The 14,138-nt window shown below is 48.5% G+C and overlaps 1 protein-coding gene across 2 annotated transcripts; it reads left to right on the plus strand.

The window, feature by feature from the left end:
* The first annotated feature begins 205 nt into the window (after nt 1-205).
* On the plus strand, nt 206-12,870 carry SKA2 (spindle and kinetochore associated complex subunit 2). 2 transcript variants are annotated; one of them, XM_073574302.1, is made up of 5 exons: nt 206-344; nt 3,690-3,776; nt 10,724-10,900; nt 11,156-11,240; nt 12,332-12,870. In XM_073574302.1, exons 1-4 carry the CDS (start codon nt 312-314, stop codon nt 11,234-11,236), a joined length of 378 nt encoding a protein of 125 aa, XP_073430403.1. In that variant the 5' UTR covers nt 206-311; the 3' UTR covers nt 11,237-11,240; nt 12,332-12,870. The 2 variants fall into 2 exon arrangements, with proteins under 2 accessions (XP_073430403.1, XP_073430408.1); XM_073574307.1 differs by lacking the exon at nt 206-344 and adding an exon at nt 2,937-3,175.
* The last annotated feature ends 1,268 nt before the right edge of the window (nt 12,871-14,138 follow it).

Here is a 14,138-nt window from a genome sequence, read left to right on the forward strand (position 1 = left end):
TAAATTCCCCGAAGTGCTGAATAACCAATGAGAGATCAATTCCTTTCACTGCAGCCAATAGCATTACTGTTCTTGATTCTCAGCCAATCACAGTAGAAACTTCGCGAAGCGGTTTACATTAAGCGCTGACCAATCACATGATCGCCACCGTCTACGACTGACCAATGAAGTGTCAGCATGAAGTGACAGCTGGCCAATGAGCGCCGCCAGCTATTTGCATCCAGTGAGTGTTGCACAAGTAGGGCTCCTCCTTTGTACCCTCCCCCCCGCTCGTATTCCCGGGTCCGCCTGAGGAATGTAAACTATTCAACATGGAGACAGCAGTCAATAAGCTGGAGGCTCTGGTAAGACGGCGGGGTGTGCGGGCCGGGCCTGCGCGGACAGCGGCCTCTGCAGGGCAGCGGATGGCGTGTCTGTGCCGGCGGGTGGAGGATGGGACGACGAGCGCTCATCACCTGGCCGTGGCGGCCATCGCCTGCTGACAGGAGCGCGGCTCTGGAGGCGGCACGCATCGTGCTGGGGAGGGCGGCCGCTCTGCGGGCCATGACCGATGGCGCCGAGCAGCGGCCTGGGTGGTCATTGCACGGCCGGGGAAATGGCGGGAGCAGCAGCCGCCTCCTCGGTGTGGCGCCCGTGCTGGGCGTCCATGGCCACAGCTGCACCCGGGGTTATATGCCCTAATCCGGGCGCTGGGTCGTGTAATCCCAGGCCCTGCCCTTCACCTGTTACCTGCCAGCATAGCTCCTCCTCACCTGGCCCCGCCCCTGCTGATACATGCACCCTGCCTTTCTGGGGTGAGGGGCCAGAAAATGGTGTCCCCCCGTTACCGGCCATTAGGGGTGTAGTAATATGCGGTTACTCTAAGGCCCGAGTAGGATGGCGCAGATCCATAGTGGTGGGCACACGCTGGAGGTGACCCCGCCACGCTCTGCGCTGTCACACCTCGGGTCAGCATGTCTTGTTTAATAAATGGCTTCTGCCATTGGGAACAGAGGACTCCGTCCCGGTGTTGGGGGACCGAGAACATAGTCCTGTCTTTCCATAAGTGGACGGCCGGGCCCTGGCGCCAGGTGTGTGGCACAGATCTGTCACCGAGTGGGTGGCACGCCAGCACTGAGCGCCAGGAGGATCTACCACCTTGTCATGAAGAGGACATCAGGAAGAAGAAGCCATATTAGGGCCCCCATACTTGTAGGATTGAAGGGCCACATAGCTAGTACAGGCGCGCCATGGCGGGACCAGTCATTTCTATACACCTTCCCACCTGGGTATCCATCCATCTCCACCCTTCTCATGCTTTACGAAGAGGGAGGGTGGGGGTCAAAGATGGAAGGGAAGCACTTATATTGGAAGGTGACTTGCATGTTGGACCACGCCAAGGGGGTACAGACTTCTTGTAATAGTCATCCTGTGCTGGCAGAGTCCCTGTAAATGGTTATTCCCCAAGATAGCGGACAAATGCTGATCACCAAGTAGGATATTATAATAATATATAGGACCCCAACAATCCCAGGCTCAGGGCTTTGGAACCCTGAGAAAAGATTCCAGCCCGTCCTGAAGGACATGGCGGTGCACTCGCTTGGCCCACACTCCATTCATTGTCTATGGGAGTGCTGAGTACAGCATTCAGCTATTTCCACTAGTCCTATAGACAGTGAGTGGAGCAGAAGCTGCACATGTACCCCCATCAGTGGGGTTGGAGTCTTGACCTCAGAGTTATAAAGCTCTGATCTTGGGATCATTGTAGAGGTTGTGCCCATAGAGGGCAACAAGGGCGGTCAGAACATGTTTGAGCACCTTCTAGATGTACCGAGGTCCTTGTGTGACGGAGCCTCTTTATAATACTAAAACGAGTTCCCCACAGGATAGGCAGTGATGTTTGCCTGGACCCCCATGACCCTTAAAACAAAAGACCCAAGATTGCACCAATTATTACAATAAGGAGAAGCAGTCAAGCATGTGCCCTGTCTCTCCGTTCCTAGAGTGTGAGGCCGACGCCAACCATGTCATCTGTAGTCTGGTGTCCTCCATGTCTAAGTGTAAGGCGGTATTATTACACGGAATATGGTGCTCTGCTGCAGCGGTTTCCTTTCCAATATAATGAATTATAAAATTTGCAGCCATAATTCACACATTTCTGTTGCAAACCATAGGATTTTCAGTGCTTACCGCTACATTCCCACTTTGTGGGATTTTTTTTTCACTTTGCCTTTTAGATAAGAAAATCACAATGAGAAAATTGGCAGATTGGTGACAAATGTTAGAAGAAAATCAGTCTTTATTTTTTATTAGTCACAGCACCGTCCATATCTAAAGAGCTGCATAAGACACGAGAGCTGTCCTGTGACCGGCTGTAGTGGATCTCTTTCATATAGATCTCCCGCTACGGTCACACAATACGGCATGTGTCGAAATAAAAGCAGCGCAAGCCGACAGGATTCGGGCGGAAAATGCACCAGAGTGATCACAAGTGGCGCACACGGTGTGCTAGATTTGGCGCCTCTTCATACATTTAATTTGTGCCACTTCTTCCTTTGCGCCAACATTGAGGCGCACGTCATTAATAAATTTGGTGCATTTTTGCCAATCTATACCCACTTTTTTTTTTTTTTTTTCTTTTCTTTTAGACGCCTTTGAAAAGTGACTAGTGAGGCTCAAAAAACAAGCGTGTAGCCAAACCTTTCTTCTTGCAGAGTCAATGCAAAGTGATAGTGGGTGCCTTTCGCCCTGAACCCGGCACCCATGGCTACCCTCCTCCAGATCTAAGCCCTTGTCAAAAAAAGCAGAACAAATCTTTGACCCGCCATGTACGCCGTCTTTGGGGCTCCAGAACACTGGCACATTTATCGTAGTATCTCCCTCCTGTTGATGTTTTCTAAGAATATTTCCTAGAATTGCGGTTACCTCAGACAAAGAGTTGTCCACAGCCGGTGAGCAATGGTTCCAACGACGCAGCCATAGACGTTTAGGCCCCATAGGCCGGTTTAGTTATTGGAAGTGGCTGTAAGTGGTCACTGGGTGTAAGGACAAAGGGAACATTGACTTCTGGAGACATCTTTTGTGGAATAGCGGCTATTGGACCAAGCTTTTAACCACCACTGACCTCTTCTCAGGCGCGTCATATGGCTAATACTGCGTTGTTATACAGTATTTCCCCCTGAGCATGGAGGATGTGGTATGTGTTTTGCCTGCAGTGTCTTCTTGATTTTTTTTTTTTTTTTTTCTTTGTTTTTGTTCTTGAACCATTTTTTTTAATCCTTTATATACAGTTTGAATCTTGCATTTGTGATAATGATCTTATTTTTTTGTTTTTATACCTTTGCTTTTTTCTCATAGAATCCTGTCCAAGGCCCTTTTTATGTTGTACTACTAGTGGCCTGGCACAAAAAGCAGTGCAATGTTAAAAGGGCATTGGCCAGAGACACAAGCCTCCGCCTGGATCTCCCAGCCCGCGCACCGTCGTCTGAACGTCCAGATGCCGTCACTTCTTGACTTGCAGATTTTTCTGCTAATAAGTGCTCTGACTTTATTGCACTACTGTACTATACAGCTAGCAGTGCAATAGTATTGTCAAAGCATTTGGAAGCAGAGGACCCCTTCATGCAACCAGCACTTTGGGAGAAGTGTGTGTGTTTTCTTTTGATAACGAGTTGTAATATGTTCATATTTTCTGAAAATCTGAATTTCAGTTTCAAAAAGCTGAGTCTGATTTGGATTACATTGAGCAAAAATTGGAATTTGAAATACGGAAAAGCCTTCCGGAAGAATCCTCCCAGGTATGTCCCTCATTTGGTAGTTGCTCTGAAATGTGTAATGCTCCATATGTCTGTGCACGGGGATCTGCTTTAGATTATTTGGAACTAATTTCATTAGCATCATAGAATGGTAGAGTTGGAAGGGGCCTCCTGGGTCATCTGATCCAACCCCCTGCTCAATGCAGGAGTCACTAAACCATCTCAGAGAGATGTCTGTCCAGCCTCTGTTTGAAGACTTCCATTGAAGGAGAACTCGCCACTTCTTGTGGCAGCCTGTCCCACTCCTTGATCACTTTCACTGTCAAAAAGTTTCTTCTAATATCTAATCTGTGTCTCCTCCCATTCAGTTTCATTCCATTGCTTCTTGTGTTTGATTATGTGGACGAGCTTTAGGTCCAATCTTGCAACAAAACTGTCACTTGTATACAACCTTTTACAAAACCTATGGTGAACTGCGGCCTACGAAATAGATGGTGGTCAAGTGGGGACTGGGAGCCCATATCTCCCTGCTCTACTACAGCTTTTAACTGTATCCGTGTTCTGTGAAAGCTGATGCAGGGGGCACAAGCCTGGGCATCCAGGTGTGCACTCCCACTACCGCTCTGTTAGTTGGGCTACTGCCAGGGAGATGGGACTGATGTCTAAAGACACACAGGAAAATGTCTATTTTTCAGATTTACTTATTCTTTTGCAAATTTTCAGTTTAGTGTTATATAATGCATGATGTAGTTTAACTTAAAGGGAATGGACACCTTTACAAATCCTGGGCAGAGATAGTTAAAAGAAAAAATGCCTTTTACACACCCTTCCCAGGTCCAGTGCTGAGTCTATCGCACTGCTCACTGTGTTGGATATTGGCTGCGGCACTGACGTCATGCTGGCAGCCAAAATCAAACAGTGGGAGTAGTGGTAGAGACTCCTCGGCGGACCTGAGGAGGGTGAGTAAACAGTTGTTTCTCTATCGCTTCATTGGGGGACACAGGAACCATGGGGTGTATGCTGCTGCCACTAGGAGGCTGACACTATGTACAGAAAAAGGTTAGCTCCTCCTCCGCAGTATACAACCCACGGACCAGGACTAATTTCCTCAGTTTAGCTTGGTGTCAGTAGGAGGTGGACATGGGTCTTTCATTAGACCCATATCTACCTCAGTGTGCGTCGTTTCTTTTCATGTTTTCGGAGGGATACAGAGTGAATGGTCACATCTGTAGTCCCACAAAGAGACTGAGTACGGCGTGTACTGCCACCCCGTATCCTCATAGCTCTCCACAGCAGGACCAAGAGCCCCTAGCACGGATGCGTGTCAGGCGATCCAGACTGGTCCTCGTCCCCCGTCTCCCACCCACTCACCCACCAGAGCCTGTCGGTCCAGAAGAGATGCAGACATCCTTCTAAACTGGATGATGAAGGTACCATCTTCTTCCACAGAGTTTTGCCCCTCAGAAGACAGGAACAGGTAGAGGGTAAGTATGGGACCCCTGAGTGGCATGTCTCCCGAGGTATCACGCTCCTCTCAGTAGCCTCTTCATCCCCTGCCCCCCTCCCTCCCCGGCTGCACTTATCTCATTTCATCTCGGCAGCCAGGCTTCAGGCAGAGATCCATTGTGGAGCGGTCGCCGCGGCAGTGCAGCGATGTCTCCGCGCTTCCCGGCGGCCCCTGCATTTACTTCAGGCCCTGTCTTCAATTAGGGCCTTGCTCTGTCGCGGCCACGCCCCGCCGCCTTCTTCCTTAGGCGGGCTTCTCCTGCCCGTTTTAGGTCCGCCCACTGCTCTCTCCCTCGGTGTCTGCGCTCCTGAGGCGGCGCTCGGCCCACCCACTCCTTGCCTGCCTATTGGCAGCGGGCGGCGCCATCTTCGGCCTCCTTACTGCGGTTAGCCCCGCCCACTCCTCCTCTGTTTCCTCAAGGAAGCGCGTGTTTTTCTATCCTGCTCCTCTCAGGCTGCCTCCATTTTCTCAGCCTGTCAGCCGGACTCCGTCTCCTCTATCTGTGACCCTGCAGGTCCAGACGAGCTGTACAGCATCGCTTGCTGAAAGCATCTACAGGACACTGGACCGTGAGTAGCTCTGCTCTGTAGACTGACACCCTCCTCTGCCTCCTGTATCCCAACCTTCTTGCACTGCTTCAGTGACTTTCCTTCATTATGTCTAACTCTAAGCCTGATCGTGCTCGTCCTCCTGCTTCCTCCACTTGCACTTTAGTCAAGTACTTTGCATGTTCTTCTTGCAAATGCAAACTTCCCTCAGGTCAGTCCACTTCCCTCTGCCTCGACTGCAGCAATCCCATTGAGCCCGTCGCCCAAGAGCCCCCTATGGTTCCACGTGACAGTGAATCCCCCATTCCTGGGTGGGCTTCTTCTCTATCACAATCTGTGGCGGATCTCACCAGGGTGTCACAGTCCCTAGTGGCTGTTCTTGATAGGTTGCCCCTGGACACTTCTGCAGGATCCAGCAGGTCACAAGAGGCTCCATCTGAACCAGCCAGCGTGTAGGATCTCCGCTCGGAATCCTCCCTTCGCCCCATGTCACCACATAGTCCTTCCCAGTCCCAGCAGTCTCCTTCCCATGCCTCCTCACCCGAGTCAGGCGAAGCGTACTCGGATGCGCCATCCGAAGGGATTTTAGAGCTGGATTCGGACCATACCGCGGACATGAAGGTTACGGTACAGAACCTCATTGCAGCGATCAACCACACTTTCGAGACCACAGACTCCCCTGCGAAACAGTCAGATCAGGAGGTTTCATTCAGACGGGCAGAAGCACCTTCCAGAGTCTTCGCTCCTCGCTCTGAGTTTGACAAGCTCCTTACCAGAGAAAGAGAAAATCCGACCAGGCGCTTTCAAAGAGGGAAACTTCTCGGCATGCTGTATCCATTTTCTCAAGAGCTCACCGACAACTGGTCTGCTTCCCCCTTTGTAGACTCCTCCTTCCGATTTCAGGGGTGGCGTCTCTGAAGGATTCTAACGACAGGATCATAGAATCCTTAGCAAAGACAGCGTTCGAAGCGGCTGCGACGGTGCTAAGCCCGGTCTTTGCTTCCACTTGGGTAGCAAAGGCCATAGCTACTTGGGCGGAGGATCTTCGCCAAGGCATTCTTGATGGAGCCCAACCGGAGCGACTGGCCGTGCTAGCCAACCAGATCTCCCAAGCAGGGGAATACTTGGTCTCTGCCTCCTTAGATGCCGCGTCTTGCGCAGCTCAAGCGTCCAGCAACGTAGTTGCAATCCGGAGTACAATTTGGCTTAAGGCTTGGCAGGCGGATTTGTCATTAAAAAAGTCCCTTACCAATCTGGCTCTTCAGGGAGCGCGTCTCTTCGGATCCCAGCTGGACCAGATTATTAAAGACGCCACTGGGGGCACAAGCTCTCTTCTCCCTCAGTCCAAGCCTCGTAGACCCCCTCCAAGGCGTCAGTTTCGGCCGTTTTGGTCTTTCCGTCGCGACGGCAGAACCCTTTTCCGACCAACAAAGGCCGCAAGCACGCCAGGATAGGAAGAAGGTCTCCTTTAGGCCCACTCCCTCCTGGCGATCTCACTCCTCCCAGGGCAGATCCTCCAGGTCCACAACTGGACTGTCCACATCGGCATGACTATCAACAAAGTTCCGATGCACATTCCCAACTGGGCGGCCGACTCCTTTTCTTCAGAGACGTTTGGCTTGCCTCGGTGGAAGACGCTTGGGTCAGGGAAGTTGTATCCTCAGGATACAAGATAGAGTTCGTTTCTCGGCCACGGGATCGCTTCTTCGAGTCCCGACCTCCAAAAGACCCCGCCTTAGTTCCGGGTTTCTTTGCATCCATCGCCTCTATTCTCAGTTCCGGGGTGATTGTGCCCGTTCCCGAAACAGAACGATTCACAGGGTTTTACTCAAACCTGTTTGTAGTGCTGAAAAAAGGACGTGCGGTTCGGCCCATTCTGGATTTCAAATTACTGAAAAGGGTCCGCCTGCGACATTTCAGGATGGAGTCCCTTCGTTCAGTAATCGCTTCCATGGAGGCGCAGGAATTCATGTGCTCAATAGACAATCAAGATGCCTATCTGCATGTCCCCATCTTTCCCGGGCATCAGAAATTCCTGTGTCTCGCTATTCATCAGGATCACTACCAGTTTGTCGCCCTGCCGTTCGGTCTCGCCACCGCGTCCAGAGTGTTTACAAAGATCATGGCGGCATTGATGGCCCTGTTGAGGATCAGAGGTCTCGTCCTCTTTCCGTGCCTCGACGACATTCTAATCAAAGCTCCGTCCTTTCCCCAGGCTCACCAAAGTCTTACCATCGTTCTCGACACCCTGTCCAGATTCGGGTGGCTCATAAAGAAAAGGAAGTCCTGCCTTGTTCCGACTCAACGTCTTGTGTTTCTAGGCTTATTGTTCGACACCCGTCCATCGAGGGTCTTTCTCCCCGAAGAGAAGATGATCTCTCTGCGGCGAGATGTACGATCGCTGCAGAGCCCCCAAATTCCTTCCTTCCGGTCAGCCATGACAGTCTTGGGAAAGATGGTGGCGACGGCCAAAGCAATTCCCTTTGCTCAATTTCACTTGAGACCGCTTCAACAGGCCATCCTGTTTCGGTGGAACAGGTCTGTCCTTTCCCTGGATCGTCCAATTCGCCTCTCGTGCCCGGTCAAACAGTCCCTCAATTGGTGGCTGACCTCACCTCTCATTTCCCTATGCCGGTCATTCCTTCCAATTCACTGGCAGATTGTGACAACGGATGCCAGCCTTCTCGACTGGGGTGCAGTGTTTCGCAATCAGACTGTTCTGGGTCGGTGGTCGGCTCAAGAGACAACTCTGCCCATCAGCGTCCTCGAGATACTGGCGATTTATCTGTCTCTCATTCACTGGGAAAGGCTTCTCAGGTCTGCCGTTCCGGATTCAGACAGACAATGCCACAGCGGTGGCATACGTCAACCACCAAGGGGGTCACGAAGTTCCTCGGCTCTAGCGAAAGTGTCCAAGATTCTCCACTGGGCAGAGGTATCAGTCCCAGCGATATCCGCGGTGCACATTCCCGGCGTGGACAACTGGGCCGCCGATTTTCTCAGCCGCGAGGGTCTCGCGGCGGGAGAGTGGTCCTTACATCCGGACGTCTCTCATCAGCTTTGCCGGCGTTGGGGGACACCGGACGTAGATCTGCTGGCGTCTCGCCTGAACAGGAAGGTCCCGCAATTTGTATCCCTGGCCCGAGATCCTCTCGCAGTGGGCGCCGATGCTCTGACCATTCCCTGGTCTCAGTTCAAGCTCCCCTATCTGTTCCCTCCCCTTCCTCTTCTTAAGCTGTTGAAGAAAATCAAGGCGGAAGGGGTACCAGTCATCCACATCGCTTCGGATTGGCCCAGAAGGTCTTGGTTCGCGGGCATCGTCAATCTTCTCGCGGACGCCCCCTGGAAGCTTCCAGACAGAGTAGATCTGCTGTCTCAGGGTCCAATCTGCCACCCCAGTTCTCGGCCGCTCAATTTAACGGCGTGGCTGTTGAGACCGCGGTTCTGAAACGGTCAGGTTTTTTGGATCAGGTTATTCACAACATGAACCGGGCTAGAAAGCAATCGTCTTCCGGAACTTATCGTACGTGGAAGGCCTATTTCACTTGGTGCGAGGCCAATGACATTCCGCCCATGTCCTTTTCTCACTTCTATCCTGGCGTTCCTCCAGGCAGGCCTAGATGCGGGCATTGCCCTCAGCTCCTTAAAGGGTCAAGTCTCTGCGCTTTCCATTCTTTTCCAGAAGACGTTGTCCTCCCGTCCGCAGGTCAAGACTTTTCTTCAGGGAGTGGCTCATGCGGCACCTCCATACCGCGCTCCCGTGGATCCATGGGATCTCAATCTGGTCCTGGAAGCTCTACAAGGTTCACCCTTTGAACCTCTCAGGGAAGTTTCCCTATCCCTTCTCTCCTGGAAAGTGGCCTTTCTGGTGGCCATCACCTCCATCCCGCGCGTGTCGGAACTGGCGGCCCTTTCTTGTCGTCGTCCCCCCCTCTTCGGGGTGCTCCACCAGGATAAAGTCCTGCGGCCCCCGCCTTCCTTCCTAAGGTGGTGTCCGGGTCCAATCCACCCTCTTGAGCGCTCCTTGAACAAGCTAGACCTGGTCAGGGCGATGAAGGTCTACCTGGCTAGGACGACTCCCTTGCAGAAGACTCACTTTTCATCATTCCAGATGGTGCGCGGAAAGGTCAGCCGGCCTCCAAGGCTACTATTGCTCACTGGATCAGATTGGCAATTTTGGAAGCCTACCGGGTCAAGCATCGAGTGCCCCCTCCTGGGATTAGAGCTCACTCTACCCAGGCAGTGGGTGCCTCCTGGGCGATGCGCCACAGAGCTTCCACGCTGCAGCTTTGCAAAGCTGCAACATGGTCTTCGATCCACACATTTTACAAGGTCCACACCTACGCATCAGCGGGCGCCAGCCTAGGCAGAAGGATCTTGCAGGTGGCGGTGGTGAGTTCTCAGATCTAATGGAAATTTGCTTCTCCCTCCCCAGGGACTGCTTTGGGATGTCCCATGGTTCCTGTGTCCCCCAATGAAGCGATAGAGAAAACAGGATTTTTGGGTTGCTTACCGTAAAATCTGTTTCTCGTAGCCTTCATTGGGGGACACAGCACCCTCCCATGTTTTGCAACTCCTGTTCTTCGGTTGCTTGTTGGTTACAGTTGAGTTGTCTGTTCTGTTACTCTATTTGTTACTTCTCCTACTGCTTTCTCACTAACTGAGGAAATTAGTGCCGGTTGGTGGGGTGTATACTGTGGAGGAGCTAACTTTTTTCTGTACATAGTGTCAGCCTCCTAGTGGCAGCAGCATACACCCTATGGTTACTGTGTCCCCCAATGAAGGCTCCGAGAAACAGATTTTACGGTAAGCAACCCAAAATCCTGTTTTTTTGTTTTTTTTTCTAACAAACTGTGCCTGGTGACCAGGATTTTATGAAACAGGACAACTGCTTTGATAGTTTCATTAGAATTTAGAGATCCATCTAATTTTAGGAAAACCCTACTAAATTGTTGGAGCAGCTGGCCAGTGTGAAGTCACGCTTTAAGGGTTTGTCATCCCAGTTGGACAAGATTGCAGCAGACCAGCAAAAGTCAGTGGAAACAATTCAGGCGACAATAGCAAATACTCTGAAAATGGTTCAGCATCTACAGCAGCAAACAGACTTTCAGGTACTATTCGGAGCTCTTACAGGTTTAGACCTTTGACTACAAAGTAATTTTTTGATCTTTTTACCTGTGAACATTTTTCTTTTTAATTGGGTTACTATACATTTGCTCTGCCTAAATATTGGCTACCGCTTGTGCTATTGATACCTGCCTTTACGATCCGTTTATAACTAGGCCTTGTACCGTAGCCATATGTACCCTTTATTTCTCCACTTGGCGGTACCGACACACATTAACGTGCCCTAATGTTATATACAGGTACCCCCCTTTTCAGAGGAAGAACTTCGTGCTGTCCAACAATTTGAGACTCTAGCGCTGAAGGGCATGAACATGAAGTAAACAGGTAAGGTTCCTGCTCACATCTCAATTGTAGTTAGAGTTAACCTGTTGGTGAAACCGGACTTCTAGCTCTGTGCCAGTTTTTGTATAACCATCAGCAGATCAAAGGAGAACTTTGAAATCACAAAAGCGTGTTTTTTTTCCAGGATAGCTTTAGTTTACGTTTCACAAGGTTAAAGTACAAGGTATTGGCAAATGGGTTAAAGTACAAGTTGCAATACATGTAGAAAATAATACAATATCATTTGGTTCTAAATAGGGATGACTTAATGGATTTCCATGACCCTGGTCCAGGTCAGTATTCCACAGCCATTGTACGAGTCCAGGAAACTGCCTCACCGCTCCACTTTTCATTAATCGGCGGAATACACTACATTGCAACGGACCAGCTAATCAAAAGGGGAGCCGCGGATGCTGGCAGATAGGAGGCGGTCCACACAGTTCTCATCCGGCCACCATGGAATACTGACCTAGACCGGGATGCTGTGTGTTTCTTCGATTAGGTATAAATCGTCCTTTTGAACCTTAGACTTGGAAAATGTGTCTTTCGTTCTTGAACCACATGGTAAGTTTATTATAGGCATTTCCCAGACCATTAAATCATTTACAAATGGTGGACATTGGCATGAAATGAAAAAAGAAATGTCTCCTAGCCAGTGACTTACTACCCTTGTCGACTCCCTGGTTCCCGCCCGTCTCTGTACTGGGCTCCAGCATATAATGTTTCAGTCAATCACTAAGCTCATGCCGCATCATCTCTATAGCAGGCAGGGTAAGTGGGCACAGGACCGGCAGGAGATTAAGGCAAGCATGACTTGTTAGAGATGAGCGAACGTGCTTGGATAAGGTGTTATCTGAGCATGCTCGGGTGCTGTAGTTGCGGTAGTGTGTTACACAATGCGACCCCATTCACTATTATAATACCGCGATGTGACAGTGGCACCGAGTGAACTTCGGTTGTATGACAGCTGTCGCAGCCAAAGTCACCGTATAACCCTAGCCTTGGTCACAGTGAAGTTTACCAGACCGTTCTAGGAATATTTTATTTGATCACAACTCCTGAAAATTGACTTTTTTTTTTTTTTTTTGTCCTAGCGTTTCAAAGCATGAAGAAACAGAAAAGATATGTTCAGACAGTACAGCTGTGTAATGCTGAAGAGATTTCCCATTCGCAATTGCCCCAAAACTTTGTCAAAAGTGAACATGGACAATGATACTTCTACCATAGGACAACCACCTATTTATTTAAAAGCAAAAAACCCCAACCTCGTGCATATTTTGTATTTCTTTGTTCTGCATATGCGGATTCAATAAAGTAACATAACGTGTAGAAAACCTTTTGTATAAAGTTTTCTGTAAATTACAACTCCAGCTTTCATGTTGCATTTATCGTATGGTTATTACTGCGGGTTCAGCTTCTTCAAAGGAACCAAAATCCTGTATTGCTCAAGTTCGTTTTACGTTCCACGCCGTAAGCTTACAAAATGGCAAAAGGCGTAGTAAGAAACAGTCATTACAATTATTTTACTAAATATTCAACTTTATTTTACATATGTTCACTTAACCGGTATTGATTTTTGTAACTGAAAAATGTAATATATGTTTTATATTAAAGAGGAAAATATAAAACAGAATGCTAAATGTGTATTTTTTGTTTTTACTCTTGAATCTTTTGCTTTTCTTATCTTTAGTCTCCCTTGCCATGAGCACATTATTGCCACAGTCATCTGAAATAGTCAGCATGAAGAATCACTGCGTGTTTTGTTTTTGTTTTTTTTTTTTTTTTTTGCGAGAACTGGATATATATAACTGTTTACCGTATAGGTGCATACATTTCCCATTGTGTGTTTTTTTATTTTTTTATTTTTCGCAAAATCTTTGTATGGAAAATCCTGTTAACTGGTGTTTTCCTATTAGCAAGATATCCAAGGAAACAACAACTCCTTTATCTGACTCGATAATGTTAAAATGTGAAGTAAGGAGCCAATAATCCTTCGTTATGTCCAGTGTGTTTTTCATATTGCTGTAATATTGCTTTTCTATTCCATGCCACCATGATGAAATGAACGTCAGAAATCTGCAAAAACCCTGATGAGGGTAATGTGTCCCATAAGGCACTATTAAACATGGATAAACCCAAATACAAAAACTGGCAGGACTGGAATCATTACCATTTAAATTAAGTTTTATGCTTTGAGTACAAAATCTAACATATTGGTAAAACAAAGACACATTGGTGGGTGAATAACTGAAGGGACCCCAAAGCAAAGTTTCCCTTATATAGGGTAGTATGTCTATATTGAGCAGTCATATAGGTAGAATGCAATATGATTCTGATTGCATCTAATCATCATAGGTAACCACATGCATATAATTAATATAAAGAATATCCCACAGTTGAAAGCATTACTGGTTACCTACCGTATATTGATTGGGTATTGCAATCATAATCTTATTTCATTATGCCTATATAAATGCTGAGTATATTCATATTACCCACCAGTGTGTCTTTGTCTGTATTTTTGATTTTACCAATATTTTATATTTTGTCATGATGAAATAAAGTGACCAAGTACTTGGTCACAGGCAAAATAATTGTGCTTATACTGTTCATTTACGAGGCAGTGACCTTTTTATCATTGCTGAACTTGGCTGACATTTTTGCATATAAATTATAAATATTGAATGTCTCCAATAATTTTTTTTCGCCTGGTAACCTCATCAGTTCATCCCATTTTAGAAACGAATAACTAGTGATGAGTGAGCATGCTCGGATAAGGTGTTATCTGAGCATGCTCAAGTCCTAATAGAGTATCTTCGGCCTTCTCGAATACTATGTCCAAGTCACCACTGCTGCATGTCTCGCGGCTGTACAACAACCACGGCATCTTGAACATAGTAT

The sequence above is a fragment of the Dendrobates tinctorius genome, unplaced genomic scaffold (assembly GCF_039654945.1).
Source record: "Dendrobates tinctorius isolate UK_male_01 unplaced genomic scaffold, ASM3965494v1 ptg000007l, whole genome shotgun sequence".
NCBI lineage: Eukaryota > Metazoa > Chordata > Amphibia > Anura > Dendrobatidae > Dendrobates > Dendrobates tinctorius.